At 42.0% G+C, this 19,190-nt stretch overlaps 4 protein-coding genes and 1 long non-coding RNA gene across 5 annotated transcripts; 1 reads left to right on the forward strand and 4 right to left on the reverse strand.

The window, feature by feature from the left end:
* Nucleotides 1–5,945, reverse strand: LOC4348769 (glycine-rich cell wall structural protein 1.8). Its single transcript, XM_026020649.2, has 3 exons — nucleotides 5,065–5,945; nucleotides 2,080–2,227; nucleotides 1–938 (listed from the first exon to the last, which is right to left on the reverse strand). The coding sequence occupies exons 1-3, from the start codon at nucleotides 5,902–5,904 to the stop codon at nucleotides 190–192; spliced, it is 1,737 nt and encodes a 578-aa protein (XP_025876434.1). The 5' UTR covers nucleotides 5,905–5,945; the 3' UTR covers nucleotides 1–189.
* LOC107278987 (uncharacterized) lies at nucleotides 2,081–4,633 on the forward strand. Its single transcript, XR_001540304.3, has 3 exons — nucleotides 2,081–2,237; nucleotides 2,865–3,039; nucleotides 4,115–4,633. It is a non-coding gene; the product is annotated as an uncharacterized lncRNA (long non-coding RNA).
* Nucleotides 5,946–10,152: 4,207 nt separating the features above from the next.
* Nucleotides 10,153–10,983, reverse strand: LOC4348770 (putative glycine-rich cell wall structural protein 1). The gene has a single exon (XM_066304934.1). It carries the CDS (start codon nucleotides 10,941–10,943, stop codon nucleotides 10,386–10,388), a length of 558 nt encoding a protein of 185 aa, XP_066161031.1. The 5' UTR covers nucleotides 10,944–10,983; the 3' UTR covers nucleotides 10,153–10,385.
* Nucleotides 10,984–15,030: 4,047 nt separating this feature from the next.
* Nucleotides 15,031–15,830, reverse strand: LOC9271548 (putative glycine-rich cell wall structural protein 1). Its single transcript, XM_015757521.3, has one exon. It carries the CDS (start codon nucleotides 15,790–15,792, stop codon nucleotides 15,235–15,237), a length of 558 nt encoding a protein of 185 aa, XP_015613007.1. The 5' UTR covers nucleotides 15,793–15,830; the 3' UTR covers nucleotides 15,031–15,234.
* A 2,313-nt stretch (nucleotides 15,831–18,143) lies between these two features.
* On the reverse strand, nucleotides 18,144–18,951 carry LOC4348771 (putative glycine-rich cell wall structural protein 1). The gene has a single exon (XM_015757795.2). It carries the CDS (start codon nucleotides 18,913–18,915, stop codon nucleotides 18,358–18,360), a length of 558 nt encoding a protein of 185 aa, XP_015613281.1. The 5' UTR covers nucleotides 18,916–18,951; the 3' UTR covers nucleotides 18,144–18,357.
* Nucleotides 18,952–19,190: the final 239 nt, after the last annotated feature.

A 19,190-nucleotide genomic window follows, 5' to 3' on the forward strand; every position in this document is an offset into this window, starting at 1 on the left:
TTAAGGAGAAAGTGTACATATATTGTATTTAGTAGTCTTAAAGACTACTACTTTTATTACAACTATCCAGCTATGACAACTATGCCATGGCATATTATTTTGGTACAAGACGTATTATTTGGTACATATTTATTTTAGGGCCATATATGTTGGCACACATCATTCACATAGTTCATTTAGATAACAGTCCTATGGGTGCCCACCACTATAGGCAGATCCAGAACCGCTTCCAGAGCCACTTCCATATCCATGGCCACCTGGGCCACTCTGCCCTCCGCCGCCGCCGCCACCTTGACCACCTGCATGAGCATAGCCACCACCGTAGGGCCCGTATGAACCAGCTTGGCCGTAACCAGATCCAGAACCAGAACCATAACCTGATCCACCATTGTATCCACCGCCACCACCACCACCTTGTCCGCCACCCTGAGCATATGCTCCACCATGAGGACCGTAGCCACCAGCCTGACCATAGCCAGAGCCAGATCCGGAACCATATCCAGACCCACCATTTGCCCCACCACCTCCACCACCACCTTGACCGCCTCCTTGAGCGTACGCACCACCATGGGACCCATATCCACCAGCCTGACCATAACCTGAACCAGATCCAGAACCATACCCAGATCCACCGTTTTGTCCACCTCCACCACCTCCACCGCCACCACCTCCACTAGCATATGCTCCACCAGAGCCTCCAGCTTGGCCATACCCTGAGCCAGAGCCAGATCCCCACCCAGAACCATTCCCTGACCCACCACCACCTCCGCCTCCCCCACCGCCTCCTCCAGCGCTCACATACCTAGCTACCCTTGTAGCATTGGTCAGTCCAATGCCAAGGAGGACGACGAAGCTAAGAGCAACAAACTTGCTTCTAGCCATTGTTATCTCACAGATGTGAATCTGAAGGTTGAGATGAGAGTACGAAGCGTGTGTCTCTATTTATAGTGCTGGAGGCCATACAAAGTGAGTGTAAAAAAAAAGAAAAAAGAAGGCCATACAAAGTTGCTGTGCAAATATGCAATCTGTGCCATTTGGTCACTGGTTTTATCAAAGCAGAGCAGCGTTGCCGTGTGCTTCGTGAGTACAAGTCCAAGAAGAGGTTGGCATCGTATGACTATTGGGACAATCAAACGCAACCTTTTCTTTGATTCTGCTTGACTACATGTGTGTACGTTGTAAGGTTGGGCGCAGGTATATATGCCCTATGGTCAGGGAAAGTAGCCTGTCGATAGTCGATACCATGTTCTATGAGCCCAGGCATTTGACCATCCATTGTACTCCAGCATAGGACATACCCTACAAAAACACAGTCAAGTTTATATTTTAGTGGTACACTGGTTGTCGTTTAGGTCAGATACGTAGAGAGCATTGGAAGTTGCAAAAGAAACCAAAACACTGCAGCAATCTGCTTGCTTTCTCCGTGTGCACGCAGATGCTGACTAGTTGATTCCAACAACCAATTTTATCTTGCGTTAAGAGATGATCACGGTGAGACATAAGCCAAACTAATAAACTATCTTCTGGATCGAAACACTATCAATCATCAAAACACAAATACACAATCGATCAATATATAGGAGTATATGTTTGCATAGACCAATTCACCTGCATCTGTTTGTTCTTGTCTAAAACGAAAATTCTCCAACATCTGCATGGCTAATTAACTAGCCAGAATTGGCCAGAATAATCGTAGATCTCTCTTTCAGTGACAGAATACTGTTCCATTCATTTAACTGAATTTGACAAGGCGAAGAGAAGTATAAAGCGCCTCCGTTCAATCAGCCACGAGGCCGCCGTCTCCGCCTCGCCGGCGCCGGCGCCGGCGCCGGAGGGGATCAGAGAATTTGGCCCACAAACAAATTCGGCCTACTACCTCTTATCCTCGATACAATCCAGCCCATATATAAATCTAGCCCATCTCTTCTGGACGAAAGAATTCAGCCCATTCAGCCCGCAAAAGAAATTGACGGCCGAAACGTGGGTCCAATCTTGACGGCCCATTGATTTAACTAGAGGCCCACACTGAGATGGATCGCTACCATATTGGGCCTCGTCCATGCCGGCCCACAGTACTACCTTGCCCATTAGCAGACGCGGGGGCGGAGACGCCGCCGCCGGCGTCGGCGACGGTGACCTCGTCTAGAGCCGCGCCCCCTCCCGCGGCGGCGCCGAACGCTACAGCGACGGGCGGTGGATTCGCCAGCGGCGCCCACGCCGTTGTTGACTTCCTCGAGGTTAGTCTTCGAGTGTTTCTGTATTTACCCCCAATTCGTAGTTCTGTTGATTGCTTCGATTGAACTCACCCATGCATCGGACGATTCAATTTGGATTTGAAACTCACCGGTGGTTAGGAATCTGGAGGGTGTGTGTATTCTCCGTGCCTTCATGGTGATTCACTGTATTATATTACCTCCACAGAAATGTTGTTGAATCGTAATGTAACATTGAATTCCCACGGTAATCTGGCATTTGTAGACAGGGTTGACAGTTGCATTTTAGTAGTGAGACATGAACCTGAGCACTAGCTTGGGTAGCTTCGGTGAAAATTCTTCCCTATGCAATCTTTAGCTGTTTATTGTTAATTGTACTCGCTGAGATAGTTTTTATTTTGTGATGTTAGAAATTTATAATTGCTCAGACACTGGCTCTCTGCTGTTTTTCATCCCAAAAAATAACTTGGTGGTTAGTAGCTAGAGTCTGTAGATATTGCAGGGCGAACTAGAAGCTCAAGATAAGTTCAGAATGCATTCTTTCCATGCCCCTTTAGTTAACTGATAAACAGTACCTGGTCTGGAATTCACAATGCTTAGCTTTGTTCCTTGCTGTTAAATTAACCAATCATATTCCTGATTCAAATTTAGGCTTTGAGTTGGTTGCAAAATGTGGAACTTTCTCCCGGCCATGATGTGCTGTATGTATTTCCAAGGATGAGATGACGGAACGAATTGCATGGTGCATAATGACATTTTGGTCAATAGTGTTCGACAGGAAGCTTTTGAAAACGCAGTGCACCCATCATCATCTCTAAAGATAAAGGTGAGTTCCAGCAGAATGTCTATTGAACTGGTACTAATCTGATTTCAAACAATCCAGGAACTTCCATAACATTGGCGTCTCGTCGCAAGGCTCATTTTTAGTTTTGGGTCATAGGGCGGGGCAAATATAGGTATAAAGCCTGGGCGAGTGTCTTTGTCCAGCGCTTTCACTAGGGGTACACACAACTCTGGACTTGTGCAGCGCGAACATACCCGACCGGACGTAGAGCCAAAATTCGTTTTTTCTTTGATGTTCGCCAAAACAACTTACTTTTCTTTCCGTGCGCTGGGGTGCGAGAACGAGTAGGAAGTTCTGGTCCCACCCGGAAGAGTGCACTGATAGCCTATCTATCAATCTTCTACAGCCAATGACATAAGATAGGAAATGATCCCAAATGACAAATGAATAGGTGTGGAAGTTATAATTGTAAATAAACCACGATCGAATCAGTTTTGGAGAATAGTGAGCATATATTGCAGTGTGCTTCAGGAATAAAAACAATAGCCGGAGTAGGTAAGGGATGACTCGCTAAAGCCAGCGTTTTTCTCATAAGGCTTGACTATTACGTCCAGGGTGTTTAAGATTTGTCTGACTTTTTTTTCGCTAACGCACAAAAAGAATTGCACGTCGGTATATTAGAAGAAAACAGGGTTCTGGTTACACGACGCAAATGGCTAGAAGGCCATTGCCAGGGGATTGGAAAAAAAGATTTGTCTGATTTTGCAGTTTGTTCTCTAGTTCAGGGAAAGTATCAAAACCATGGACGTACATAAGCCCATGCATTTGACCATCTCTAGTTTAGTTGCAAGTATATATCTGTACATGGATATCCCTTTTTAGTGTTACTGAATTCAGGGAAGTGAGGTTTTGTCAACAATATCATTAAGAACGCTGGCAGCTAGCCCTAGCTTTTTGTGCAACATCACAAAGCTCTATGACGAACATTGTCGTAATATTTATACTACCTACTGTATTTGATATTGTCGATATTGTCAGTTTGTGACTTTGCAGTGTACCAAGCTAGGAAACTTAATTACGTGGCAAAATAAACTGAACTACATGTCTACATGTGCAGTGTTCTTGTCAGTCACCCCATGCAAGCGCTGACTCTCCAACATGATTAGACCATGCACGAGTCCTTAATCTACAAATAGAGGTATGATTACTGGACAAATATGGCTGCATGCATGCTTAAGATGTAATGAAAAAAAATGAACAACATATAATTTTACTCCACGCAGAAGGAAAAAATTGGAAAACCATTTATCCAGTTATGATAAATTAAGATAATATTTGGTAACATAGAGTAAGGTACTGCCCATCAATCTTAAATTAAATATGTAAGGTAAAAAAAAATGATCTACTTATATTAAAAGGGAGAAAATTAAAAAGCCTATTTAACTCCTATAATTAAGCAAATTATCTGGCTCACTACCAGATATATATATATGTCAATTTTGTTTCTCCTGTGGTTCTTTGTTTTGAATATTAATTGCGAGTGATAGATGATTTGTAATTTTAGTGATTGATTGATTGTACAAAGTTTGGAGCACATCGACAATTTTTCGACAATAAGGCTGAATAATTTTCAGAATATTATGCTTGGTTGGGGCTTGGTTCTTTAAGGAGGATATTATCTCTTACATGTTTGTAGGATGAAATAATGCTCTCTCTTAGCTTCCTCATTCTTTCTTGGTTACAACATTTGTAAACTTCAATTTTTTTTGTTCCTTTAAAACAACATTCAATGTCAGTGAGAATCTGTTTATATTTTAAAATGTTTCATTCAAAACTTCTAAAGTTGTCGTCCAAAAATTTTTTTCACTCCACTAGGACCTACTAACATAATAGTTTCTACAATAGTATAAGAAGCATAAGGCAAGAGGTTATTCATTGCACCAGTAACATTACATAGTAGTTTACATTACCACTACTTTTATTCTATTATCGGTTACCACATAACAAGGGCCTCTTTGATATTATTTAACTGCATAAAATGCAGTTGTTCACTATATAGAAGTTCTATGGATGCCCACCCCCGCCACCGCCGCCTTGACCGCCTGCCTGAGCATATCCTCCACCGTAAGGCCCGTATCCACCAGCTTGGCCAGAACCAGATCCAGAGCCAGAACCAGACCCGCCGTATTGTCCACCGCCACCACCTCCACCTTGTCCACCTCCTTGAGCATATGCTCCACCTGGGCCATAACTACCAGCTTGGCCATAGCCAGAGCCAGAACCATGCCCAGACCCGCCATACTGTCCACCGCCGCCACCTCCACCTTGTCCACCTCCTTGAGCATATGCTCCACCTGGGCCATAACTACCAGCTTGGCCATAGCCAGAGCCAGAACCATACCCAGACCCTCCATTTTGTCCACCACCGCCACCTCCACCTTGTCCACCTCCTTGAGCATAAGCTCCACCGGGGCCATAGCTACCAGCCTGACCATATCCAGACCCAGAGCCGGAACCATATCTTGACCCACCATTCACCCCACCACCACCGCCTCCACCTTGGCCACCTCCTTGAGCGTACGCTCCACCATGAGGGCCATAGCCACCAGCCTGGCCATAACCAGAACCGGACCCAGAACCATATCCAGATCCACCATTTTGACCGCCTCCACCACCTTGACCTCCCCCGCCTCCACTAGCATATGCTCCACCGGAAGATCCGCCGGCCTGACCATACCCAGAGCCAGAGCCGGATCCCCATCCAGAACCATCCTCGGACCCTCCACCACCTCCCCCTCCACTACCGCCACCCTCGGCGCTAGCATATCTAGCTACCCTTGCGGCATTGGCTAGACCAACGCTCAGCAGAACAACAAAGCTAAGAGATACCAACTTGGTTCTGGCCATTGCTAATTAAGTACTCTATGTGTTTGGATGATGAGATGGGTGCAGAGTGTGAGGGTTGCTTGGGTATTTATAGTGTTGGAGACCATGCAGAGCTCTAGCACAGAGTGACACATTCGGTCTCTGGTTTATCTGAATCAGTGTTCTTCAGGGAACAAAAAGAAGAACGAGTAGGCAAGATATGACTCTCAGGCCAGTTAGTTAAGCAAACTTTTTTGTTTCAGGCATGGCTTGACTATCACTTTGTGGGCTATGTATGTTGGGTTGAAATTGTTGGTAGCTACATGGTCAGGGAAAGTATGAAAACCACGTACTCTGAGTCCACAGTTTGACAATCTGTTAATTTATTACTTTGTCACAACATATATACCTCCATTCTTTACAATATAACATTGTTGTCTTTTGTACAAACATAAAAAATATTAGTTATGTTTAAAGAACTTTTAATAATAATTCAAATCAAGAAAATAAATATTAATCATATAAATTTTTTAAATAAGATGAATGGTTAAAGTGTTTTAAAAGGTTAATGACATCGTATATTGAAAAAACGGAGGGAGCACATCCCAATAATGTGATGGAAAGATTCAGTGGTAGGCAATGTACCTGTCGACAACGAGACGCCTGTGGTGACTTCGTCAATCTCAATGACTTGCCGGCCCAGTCTTCGAAGATGCTCGTAGAGGTAGGGTTTGCGTGCGTTCATAGGGGGTAAGTACGCGTGCATTGCGAGTGTCTGCGTTGTATTGTGTAATTCTAAAAAAAAATAAGAGAAAGAAAAGAGCAGAGCACGCGTTTGTGACTTGAGCTGAAACGTGTTTCTTGCAGAAGGCCTGTACTTAGTCCTCTCGGTAATAACAAGTGACCCCCACTGTCTTCACCCGTAGTTATTAGGTAGATTTCTGCCAGAATAGCACTTTGCATCTAATTTAACAATTAAAAAAACAATGAAGTGGCTTAAAAATATAAACAATGATCTCGAAGAATCATGGAATGGGATATGTACGTTCAATATGCATTACTTTTGGGCTAATTAATCAAGTGGGTTTTTAGCATGTGCGAATCTAAGCTTATGGGGAAAAAAAACGAAAAAGGCAATGAACACTCGATATGTGTGTGTGCTTCCCAATCAAAACAATGGATCTAATTAACTGCACGATGGATCATGGGTCGAGTTGCCCAGAGACTATAAACGGGGTGTCACGATTATAGTTACGAGCAAAACAGTTTATTATTTAACGATTAAATAATATTTTATGAGTAAAACATTTATATACGTGTTTGTTAGTGATTTTAAAAACAAATAAAGAAGATTAAAATATATTTTGAAAATTCAAAAAAATAAATTTAAGTTTTAAATTTAAATTTTCGTTTATATTTATAAGCTAAAGGCTAAACGAAGCAGCTTTATAAGGAAATAATTATCGAAGGAAGGATAGGCAGTGCCAGTGGGGGTATGCCTGTTAGTGCTGACAAAATGAAGATAACCAATTTGCCATAATAAATCGTCGATCAACACTTTAATGACTCATGTCTCAAAGAAATACACATCACAATACACACAAAAAACCCACCACAACCGCACTTTGGCAAGCTATACTATTATCATGCCCACACAGAAACATGCTATTTCGCACGTGTGCTCTCGTGTCCCGTGTGGCCATGCGCCACACGAGATGTGGGCTTCTTTAAAATTTGATTTAATAATTACTTTGAATATCTTTTAAATTCTAGCACAAATTTGCACTACTTAGTTAATTTTTTAAATTAAATAACAACTTTCAATAAAAAGTTAATTATTTGATTTTTTTCATAGAATTTTAATTTGCTCTAAAGAGAAAAAGAATCGATGCTGGATTAAAAGTTCTTAATTTTCAGTTGATTTTTTTTTCATACTGGGTATACGTTGTTATGTAGAACATTGTTCTATGGAAATTAAAGCTTTTATCCAAAATGGTTCTAGAGAGAGTATTTCTACGGAAATAATTAGTACGTTTCTAGTGTAAGTCATACCCATATAGTCAAAAGCCTAAACTAAAAGTTCAGATATGAAAATTTAAGGGCAATTGCTTATTTGACCTCGTTTTAAACCCTAACTACCAATTTGACCCTACTTTTCGAAGTTTGCTTGTTTGACCCTTCTTTTCAAAAACGAAGCTCCCGTCTGACCCTGTTTCCACTAGTCCGTTAAGGTTTGATTTAAAATAAAAAAAGAAATGCAACTAATATTTATAATACCCAGAATACCCTTAGGAGACCCTATCCATCCACCCAACCTTATCCACATTTCTCTCTCTTTCTCCTTCCTCCTTCCTGCTCGCTCGACTTGTGGCGGCGGTGCTAGGGGGCGGCGGCGGTGACTGAGGGGGTGGAGGGAGGGAGCGGCGGCGGCGACGGCTGAGGGGCGCGGAGGGAGGGAGCGGTGGCGGTTGAGGTGGCACCGGCGCGGCAGCTGAGGGGCGCGGAGGGAGGGAGGGAGGGAGGGAGCGGCGGCGGCTGAGGTGGCGCCGGCACGGGATGAGGGAGGCGGCGGCTGTGGCGCTGAGGGGGCGGAGGGAGGGAGCGGCGGTGGCGGCGGCTGAGGGGCGTGGAGGGAGAAGATCCACGCCGGCTGAGGGGCGGCGGCGACTGAGGCGGCGCCGGCGCGGGATGAGGGAGGTGGCGGTGGCGGCGCCGGATCCGCTGACCGCAGCTCGAGCTCCACCGCCCGGACTCACCGCCGCCATTCCTCGTTGTCGTCGTCACCAGGGCCGGCGCCGTCTCGCCTTTCGTCGCCTCTCCCTGTGGTGGATACGTGGAGGAGAGGATAAGAACGCGCCGCCGCCACTTGTCGTCGTCGTCGTCATCACCAAGGCCGGCGTCGGCTCGCCGTCTCGCCTTTGGCCGCCTCTCCCTGTGGTCAATCCGTAGAGAAGAGAGAAGAGAGGAGAGGAGAAGAGAACTGACGGGTGGGTCCCACATGTAATAGGGTCAAATGAGTAAGGGCAGAAGAGACATTTTGTGCTTCAGTTAACACCGTTAGATGCCCTTAACAGAATAGGGTCATACCGTAGCTTCGTTTTTGAAAAGGAGGGTCAAATAAGCAAACTTCAAAAAGTAGGGTCAAATTGGTAGTTAGAGTTCAAAACTGGGTCAAATAAGCAATTGCCCCAAAATTTAAAATCTAGGTAGAAAGCTATGCGAATAGCAAGTTTTAGTGTCATATATATAAAAATAAAAAGTATTGATTTTGAAAGGGACGGAGGATGCTAAATGCATGTGAGTAGGACCTGATATGCGTTCCATGTGAACTATATGGCGGATGGCAAAGCTTTTTCCATTGCTTTGCACTCATATGAAGAAAGGCTAAAAAGCAAAGGAAGAAAAAAAAAAGGGTATATAGTGTGAGTGTGCTCACAAGTTGGGTTTCATGTAGATCCACAACTAAAAAGGGGAGGGCAGGGGAGAGCCGCCACCGGCCTCCCGCTCGAACCCGTCCCTGGATCTGCGCGGGGGAGAGCCGAGGGGGCCACCACCGTCGCCCACGCCCACTGTCGCCGTAGCTATCGCCCACAACCGCCGCCGCTGCCGGTCGACCACACCCACCATTTCAACCGCCATCGCCTGTGCCCGTTGTCGGGAGGGTGGAGAGGGGAGAGGAGTGGGCTGGGGTAGGTATACAAGTGGGAGAAAGAGAGGAGTGAAGAATAAAAAATAAGTTAGAATAGAGAGGGTAATCACTGCTCTGGAAACCTTTTTCGCTAAACATATATGGCTGTATGCTATGTGGACCCTGCATCGACGGCTGCATGTGAAAACGTATTTTCATATATGTCCGACAAGACCATTCGTGTGGCTTAAGGAAGCTAATTACTCGGGTTCAAGTAGTTCGGCGTTGCCGGCAAGAGAGATGGACCTAGAGCACCCATAAGACACCAATACAAATCAACTATTTTTCTGCTCCCCTATTGTTTCTCCTATATATGTCTTTTAGTTAAGCTACATTCAAAATTTAAATTTTAAAACTCAATTCAAAAGTTATTTTTTTATATTTTTATCGTAGTTTATTTTACTTTTAAATCGTTAAAACCACAAAGATTTGTTCTTTTAAGTCAAACTTATCTGTCCAGACAAAGGTCAGCTTAACCTTATTTGCACGATCTTTTTTTCATAGTAACCTAATGCCTCTCCATGCATACTGCTGCAAAGCACATGTATGGAGTCTGATCTGCAGAAGAGCATGCAACAGCAACCAGAGATTCAAATGCTCTCTTGACTTTAAAGTATGACGCAACACTGTCAACACTACTATGTATTGATCAAACATCTAGTTACACCGGTGGGCTGTGTAGAATTGTGGTGTACAATGACCAGTACATTTTGTTATTACAGTGTATTCAACGGAGGCCCTTTATTACCCATTATTTACGTAAATAACACATCTCTCAAACATGCAATCAGCACACATGGCCTGTGGTGCTAGTTTATTTAGATTCTACATGTTTTTATGGGTGTCCACCATACGCACTTCCAGATCCGCTTCCTGATCCACTACCATACCCGCTGCCACCAGGACCGCTCTGTCCACCACCGCCACCGCCACCTTGGCCACCGGCCTGAGCATATCCACCACCGTACGGCCCATACCCTCCAGCTTGACCATACCCAGAGCCAGAGCCATACCCAGATCCGGATCCACCATTTTGTCCACCACCGCCACCTTGTCCGCCACCCCCTCCTTGAGCATATCCTCCACCATATGGTCCATACCCACCAGCTTGTCCATAACCAGACCCAGAACCGGAACCGTATCCGGATCCGCCATTCTGTCCACCTCCACCACCTCCTCCTCCTCCGCCTCCACTAGCATATGCTCCACCGCCACTTGCCTGGCCATACCCAGAGCCAGAACCGGATCCCCATCCAGATCCACCGTTTGACCCACCGCCACCTCCCCCTCCACCGCCGCCACCGCCTGCACTAGCATATCTAGCCACCCTTCCAGCATTGGCTAGTCCAATGCTCACCAAGACAACGAAGGTAAGAGCCACAAGCTTAGCCATTGTGATTGATCTAGATAAGTAAGCCAAGGATGGATGGGATGGATTTCAAGCGAACGGCTCGTCGGTATTTATAGCACTAGCTTAGCCATTGTGATTGATGTAAATTAAGCTGTCAAGCAAGATGCCACTAGCATGATCTCTAGTCAATTACGTAGTACTACATAATTACAAAGTCTACTTCACAGGGGAAAAAGAGTGCAGCCGAATTAGATGGACTATGACTTTTATGCCTGGTTATACATACTTTCTTATTAGTTGGCCTGAATAAAGATAACGTGTGAATTGATACGTATAATATTATATATTTAGATAGCTAGAGAAACATAAATAATAATACCACTTACTGAGTCCAAGTAATTGAGCACTTCCAATGGGCAAATTAAATTTAATTATGGGCAGGATGATATATAGATCACAGCTAGCTGGACTAAGCCTATAGATACAATAGCTAGTACTACAATATATCATAAAATGAGTCGCTGTCACATGTTAATAATTAAGTTATATATGCTACACGTACATACCTTTCATGTGTGGTAATGTGTGGCTGTGTAGTGTATGCATGCAAGATGCATAGCTGTATGCACTAAATATAATTTCTTGCATGTATGACATCTGATTAATTAGTCTTTTCCGTGTTGTGCTTATCCACCCTTTGATTTTCGTAGGGCATATTATAATTCAACAAGGTGAACAATGTAGTGCTCAAGGCCCGACCATTATTTTCTAGAATATACATTTAATAGTATAGTGATAGCAATATTATGTGATAGTGGAATCAATACCTTGTATATAATTAGTGCCCGCTAGTAATTATTAGAAACTAAAACTCAAGATGCAAATATACCACATCATCATCTACTAGCAATTACTATTGTAGAGCATCTTAAATCACATGCAAGCATGACACATCATCTAAAATATAATATCGTAGAGTTCAACATATAAATATGTGAAATCATCTTCCTCACATTATTTTCATAATATTTCAACATTATCATTTCTATAATATTTAACATATATCCATCCATTCATTCCACAGCAAAGCACGGGATATCATATAGTATTAATGAATTGGTATAATCAATATTTTTTTATTACCTACATTTCTTTTGGAGGTTATTATAAACTTTATTTAAAGTACTATAGAAAAACTGTTTTGTTAGATCATTTTAAATCACATGCAAGCGTGATATATTATCTAAAATATACCATTATAGAGTTCAACATATAAATATGTCAAATCATCTTCCTCACATCATTTCACAATATTTCAACATCATCATTTCTGTAGTATTTAACATATTCATCCATTCATTCCGCAATAAAGCATGGGTATCACCTAGTATTAATCAACTGGTATAATAAATCATTTTTTGTTACTACATTTTTTTTAGGTTATTATAAACTTTATCTAAAGTATTAAAGAAAACGTGTTTTGTTAAAATTTTTAAGGCTCAAATTTACTACTCAATATCTCCCTCATCCTAAAACGAATCTGGACAGATTACGTGTCTAGAGTTTGGCTTGATACTTATGCTTCTAGAGTTTCTAGAGTTGGAGACCATGCAAAGCTGAAGTGAAGAGTGAAATTTTCCGTTCACTGGTTTATTACGAGAACCACTGTTCAGCTAGGAAGGTATATGACTCTTATTTAGGCCAGTTTGCAGGAAAACCTTTTGTTTCTGATAAGGCTTCGCCTAATACGTGTGGTTGTTGGCTTAATTTGTTGACTTGATACTTTCTTCAGCAAGAATTAATGTTCAGTCGATACTGTAGCTAACTAATCAGGGAAAGTACTACGAAAACAACGTACTCTGAGTGTCGCTTGCTAGCTAGTACTAGCAGTAGGAATACATATATACTTAGAAAAATGATGCTGCTGATTCGTATGATGTTGACCATGTGATGTATTATACGTATAGCTTTGACCACCGTACCTACTGCGACGCGAGCTTTTGGTCAGGTAAAAAGCTCAACATTAATATCTAAAAAAAAAAGGTAAAAAGCTCAATGGATCGACCTGCATGTGGCGCAAGATCGACTGTTTTTTCTTTACTCTTTGAAAGAGGAAGCTGCAATAATATACTCCCTCCGTCCAAATATTTGACGCTATTGACTTTTTTAAACATGTTTGACCGTTCGTCTTATTAAAAACTTTTGTGAAATATGTTAAATTATATGTATATATAAAAGTATATTTAACAATGAATCAAATGATAGAAAAAGAATTAATAATTACTTCAAATTTTTGAATAAGACGAATGGTCAAACATATTTGAAAAAGTCAACGACGTCAAATATTTATGGACGGAGGGAGTATATAATATCGTTTCTATTAAATAATCATTGCTCATGTCTAGTGGATCATGCTGCCAAATTTACGGCCTCTCACAAGGATATATAAATCATTCATCCAGCAGTGGCATATCGATGCTACTGATCACCGTGATCCCTACTCTTATTCAGAATAGGTAGAATTACCACCGAAATTCCAAACCAGCTCATGCATCCCTGACATATGTGACCAAATACACGTACTTTTCTGCGTACTTGGTACTCCCTCCGTCCCAAATTATAGGATACACTTTTTTTAAAAAAAACTAAAACGTGGTAACTTTTGACTAATAATCATACTAACCATATATATTTATGCTAAGTATTATGCATGTTACTCTCTCCATTCCAAATTGATCTACATATAGTTTTTTCGAGGTTATTCCTAAATAATCTACATATTTGTGTTCATTCATTAGGTCTATTCGTTATTTATGCATTAGAGTAAATGGACATTGATGCATCCATGCACACAAGCATTTATAACCCACATGCAATATCTTGATTTACTATTGGCTACAAAATAGTAGGGATGGTGCATGCATTAAGTTTGTTGCTAGAGTAAATATAGTATAAGAGAGTTATTAGTTTTTCTTGGTCTTGGTGTACCCATGAAATATATAGATAATTTGGAATGGAGGGAGTATATCACTATATTCATATTTTAAAGTAATTTTATGTGATGCTAATTTTATATTTGTTAGGAACATAATATGGTATAAATTAATGGTTAAAGTATATCATTAAAGACCGTGTATATAAATATAGGTCTTATAATTTGAGACGGAGGGAGTATATATATGGCATGAACTAAGAAGTCAGCGTTGCTGCCGGTGTGGTTATACCATCTGCTTCCTTCCTCTTGCGACCCACTTAACGTAGCTTGAAGACAACTCCTTTAGGCCTTTACTATATATATATATATATATATATATAAGAATCACTCAGAGCCAATCTTAAAAAAAATCATTATTTTTTTCATGACAATTTAGATGAACACAAACTTCATATATATAAAAGTTATAGCTCTTGACAGGTTGAAAACCTTTTTGATTTAGAGTTATTATATGCTCTAATATTCATTAAAACTGACAATGAATATCAAAAGACAATCCATAATTTTTTTTTTCATATACATGAATTTGGACAAACTTTTTATATATAAGTTTGTAGACAATTACGAAACCTAGTTAATAACTTTTTATTTCAAGTGATTTATCTACCCAAAAATGTGTTAAAGTTTTAGCAAGGAAGGGCCAAATTAATGAAACAAATATGATAACATGGTATGTTGAGTTATACCGGAGATGGTAAACTGGCGATGCATGAAGGGAGCTGTGTTGGTTTCGAGTCCCATACTCCCATATACTACATACTACTAGAAAAAGGGTTTTTCATCGTGACACACTATTTTTTTACTGACGGCCAGACTCTAAATTCACTTGCACGAATACAATGAGGGGTGGGGGGAACCGCGAGCAAAGATTGATGGGCATATGACTTGTGACATGTCCTATATATACACGAGATATAATATATTTCTTTTTTAGTTTGGCATATTAAAAATCAAATCCTGGAAACTAATTATCACTACTGGTTCTAGCCATGATTGGTAGCAATACTACTGGTTTTTATTATATGAAACCCACTGACAGTTTAAGACGATCGATCATGCATGATTCGCAATTATGCACCGGCCGTAGTGTGATTAGGCTTTCTCTACTACTAGTGAAATATTCTCTAGATCATATATATAGGATACAATACACTCATTGATCGAACATTTCAATTACACTGATGAGCTTACATCTGTAGTGGTATACAAGACCACTTTCATTATTACATCCAAGTGAAGCCCTTTATTTGGTTATTATTCACGCAAACTAATAACAACACCTCTCAAACCAGGCAGCACATAGTGTCAGTACTGCTAGGTTATTTAGGTGAAGCACTTCTATGGATGTCCACCGTAGGCACTTCCCGAACCACTTCCTGAGCCACTACCATATCCGCTGCCGCCTGGACCACTCTGTCCACCACCGCCGCCGCCACCTTGGCCACCAGCCTGAGCATATCCACCGCCATACGGTCCATACCCTCCGGCTTGACCGTACCCTGAACCAGAGCCGGAACCATATCCAGATCCACCATTTTGTCCACCACCGCCACCCTGGCCACCACCTCCTCCCTGAGCATACCCACCACCATATGGTCCAGACCCACCAGCTTGCCCATACCCAGACCCAGAACCGGAACCATATCCGGAACCACCATTCTCTCCACCGCCTCCACCGCCTCCTTCTCCACCTCCACTAGCATATGATCCATCACCGCCCGCCTGGCCATATCCTGAGCCAGAGCCAGATCCCCAGCCGGAACCACCGTCCGACCCACCACCTCCTCCCTCGCCGCTACCGCCACCCCCAGCACTAGCATATCTAGCTACCCTGCTAGCATTGGCTAGTCCAACGCTTAGGAGGACAACGAAGCTAAGAGCCACAAGCTTACCCATTGTGATTGATCTAGCGAGAAGCTAGTGAAGGATGAGATGAATTCGAAGTGATGGGGCTCGTCAGTATTTATAGCACCGGAAGGCATGCAAAGCTAGCTGTGTCTTGCAGTTAAGATGCCACTTGATCTCTGATCAATTACAAGATGATGACTGGCTGACTGCTAAGTCTAGTTTGGCAGGAAAAAGATTACAGCGGAATTAGATGGATTATGACTTTCGATGGCTATCAGGTATGCTGTTTTCTTCTCTCTTTTGAGTAGGCCAGGATATAATTTGGCTAACTCTAGGTCATGCAGAGAAACATGCATATACCGTGTACTCTTAATCCAGGTATGTGAGCATCCAAGAGGCAAAATTTAGCAGCACATATTGGATTGTAGCTATTGCAACACACCAGGCATCCTCAAGTCCACAATGGCTAGTACTACTACATTATTGTCATAAAGTGAGTCACCCATTTCCACATATTAATTAATTAATAAGTTGATGAGAGGTATTGTGATATATATATAGGGACAATGTTTGCATTTATATATACATGCAGGATGCATATATAAGTTAACTGAATGTATAACCTCATTTCGTCTAATTAATGACGTCTAACCAATAACAAGATATGCCGGCCCAGTCTTCCGGAGGTGCTCATAGGAGTAGGGTGTGCGTGTGTGCGTTCATAGGGGTGAGTGTGCGCACGTTGTGAGCGCCTGCGTTTATACTGTGTTTCTCAAAAAATATATATATATATTCTTGCATATTAATGCACCCGATATGTATGTTGGTCATATTATAATTTCAAGTATCTTAGGTACTCCTATATTGATCTCAGATAAAAAAAAGTATGTATTTAAAACCAATTAATAGTGACCGAAAGCGTATTGGAATGCAAATATATTGGTCATCATATCTATATATAATTTGATAAACTATATATTGAGCAGAATAAACTGAACTAGCTAGTGTCTGTAAACTACTACAAATACGACCTAAAAAACAGCGGATCGAGAATAAGCATATGTGTTCGTCAAATTAATTGAATGCGAAGTGTCGAGTTGGCTCATGATCGAACTTCTAGTACGTGTAGCCGCGTAGTGTAGGAGACCATACAAAGCTAGGTGTAGAGCGAAGTGACATTTTGGGTCACTTGTTTAATTTAGTTAATTTATCCAAACAATCAGTGTTCTCATTGAGAAAATATCAGGTCGGCAAGGCACGACTGTTAGGCCAGTTAGGACAACTTTTTTTCCCTTTTATGATTAGGCTTTGCCTAATACGCCTCCCATGCATGGTCAGGGAAAGTATACATATAGTAGTATATATGAAAACCACGCGTACTCTAAGTGAGGAAATGCTAGCTGGTGCCAAACTGCATATGCATGCCAACCTTGGATGACATGGATCAAGTGGCGCCGCAGGCATGCACTCCCTCCGTCCAAAAATTAATACTACCTCTGTTTCATATTATAAGTCGTTTTAATTTTTCTTCCTAGTAAAACATTTTCAAGTTTGAACCAATTTATAAAATACCTAGCAACATCTATAACACAAAATAATTTTCATTAAGTCTAACATTGAATATATTTTGATGATACATTTATTTTGTATTGAAAATACTACTAACTTTTTTATAAACTTGGTCATACTTAAAAATATTTGACTTAAAAAAAAGTCAAAGTGACTTATAATATATAAAAAGGAGGGAGTATTAACTTCTAGCTACAAATTAAAAAAATAAATTGTTTTCTGTTTTAATATCAGCAAGGACAATGTAAATAAATATCAATGCATTAATTTTTGGTAATAAATTGTCCGGGTGCTTCGGACACTTCAAACAGTTTGTGTCTCGCCCACAGCCTAACTACCAGCCTGTAGAATAGAAAACATGTGGTAGTAGATCAAAATACGCCTTATTATTTCAAATAGCCGGATTTACTCGTGCTTCTATAACAAGCTATACAGACAATTAAAATCTCTCTTTCCCACCCGTATCTCTCTCTTCCTTCCCACCATCCCTCTCTCCCTTCCTTTCCTACCTTTGCTCCTACCTTTTGACTCTCTAGTGAGGCATCACTGTAACAAGCTTAGGTGTCATCTTTACCTCGGATTGGGATCCTCTAACTTAAGCTCACTTTGAGACACTGACATGTGGCCCCTCTTTACTATAGACCCAGATGTCAATGACCCCAAAAGTCACCTGACTTAAGTCAGAGGATCTCATTCCCTTCACCTAGGAGGTGCAGATTTACACCAGCCAAAACAAGGAATTAATACTAATCAATGAACCAAACACTAGCAAAATAGTTAATTTCTAAAAGGCATGTTTTGGCTTCAAACCGAAATGGTCCTCAGTGTGGTTCGATCGTGAATTATCATGCATTTGGAATAACATATTGATCAAACATTCAATTACACCAAGAGCTTACAACCGCATTGTGGTGCACAACACCACTCTAATTATTACATTCAGTGAAGCCCTTTATTTCTTATTATCCAAGTAAAAATAACAGTAATATATCTGTCCAACCCAGCTTTCAATATAGAAGCTCTGCTAATGTTGGTGGAACACTACTATGGGTGTCCACCATAAGCACTTCCAGAACCACTTCCAGAACCGCTGCCATACCCGCTACCACCTGGACCACTTTGTCCACCACCACCGCCACCACCTTGGCCACCAGCTTGAGCATAACCACCACCATATGGCCCATATCCCCCGGCTTGACCATATCCAGATCCAGAGCCAGAACCATATCCAGATCCACCATTCTGCCCGCCGCCGCCACCTTGGCCACCACCCCCTCCTTGAGCATATCCTCCACCATAAGGTCCATACCCACCGGCTTGTCCATACCCAGATCCAGAACCAGAACCATATCCGGATCCACCATTCTGCCCACCTCCACCACCACCACCACCTCCGTCTCCACTAGCATACGATCCATCACCACTTGCCTGGCCATACCCTGAGCCAGAGCCAGATCCCCAGCCAGAACCACCGTTTGACCCACCACCACCTCCTCCACCACCGCCGCCTCCTCCAGCGCTAGCATATCTAGCTACCCTTGTAGCGTTGGCTAGTCCAACGCTTAGGAGGACGATAAAGCTAAGAGCCACGAGCTTAGTCATTGTGATGGATGGAGCCACTGAAGTGAAGGATGAGATGAATGTTGAGTGAAGAGTTCGTGGGTATTTATAGCACCAGACAGCATGTGTAACTTGAAGCTGTCATGCAAGACGCAGCTTCTTTAGTCAATTACAGGATAACTAGAAAGTCTACTTCAGAGGGCAAGAAAGAGTACTGCAGAATTAGGTGGAATATACGACTTCTGTGCATGCAAGGCTTGTCATGAAGACATGAAGACTTTGATCTTATGAGTAGACTTGAATATAAATATTACATG

Source organism: Oryza sativa, chromosome 10 (genome assembly GCF_034140825.1).
Source record: "Oryza sativa Japonica Group chromosome 10, ASM3414082v1".
Taxonomy (NCBI): domain Eukaryota; kingdom Viridiplantae; phylum Streptophyta; class Magnoliopsida; order Poales; family Poaceae; genus Oryza; species Oryza sativa.

What these genes read in the sequence shown, in the direction of transcription:
- LOC4348771 (XM_015757795.2), bottom strand. Translation starts at nt 18,915, where the DNA reads ATGACTAAGCTCGTGGCTCTTAGCTTTATCGTCCTCCTAAGCGTTGGA.
- LOC4348770 (XM_066304934.1), bottom strand. Translation starts at nt 10,943, where the DNA reads ATGGCTAAGCTTGTGGCTCTTACCTTCGTTGTCTTGGTGAGCATTGGA.
- LOC9271548 (XM_015757521.3), bottom strand. Translation starts at nt 15,792, where the DNA reads ATGGGTAAGCTTGTGGCTCTTAGCTTCGTTGTCCTCCTAAGCGTTGGA.
- LOC4348769 (XM_026020649.2), bottom strand. Translation starts at nt 5,904, where the DNA reads ATGGCCAGAACCAAGTTGGTATCTCTTAGCTTTGTTGTTCTGCTGAGC. An exon ending in GTGGCGGGGGTGGGCATCCA is followed by an intron (nt 2,228 to 5,064) that starts TAGAACTTCTAT and finishes ACCTCGAGGAAG; the next exon opens with TCAACAACGGCGTGGGCGCC. An exon ending in CGCGTCTGCTAATGGGCAAG is followed by an intron (nt 939 to 2,079) that starts GTAGTACTGTGG and finishes CACTATAAATAG; the next exon opens with AGACACACGCTTCGTACTCT.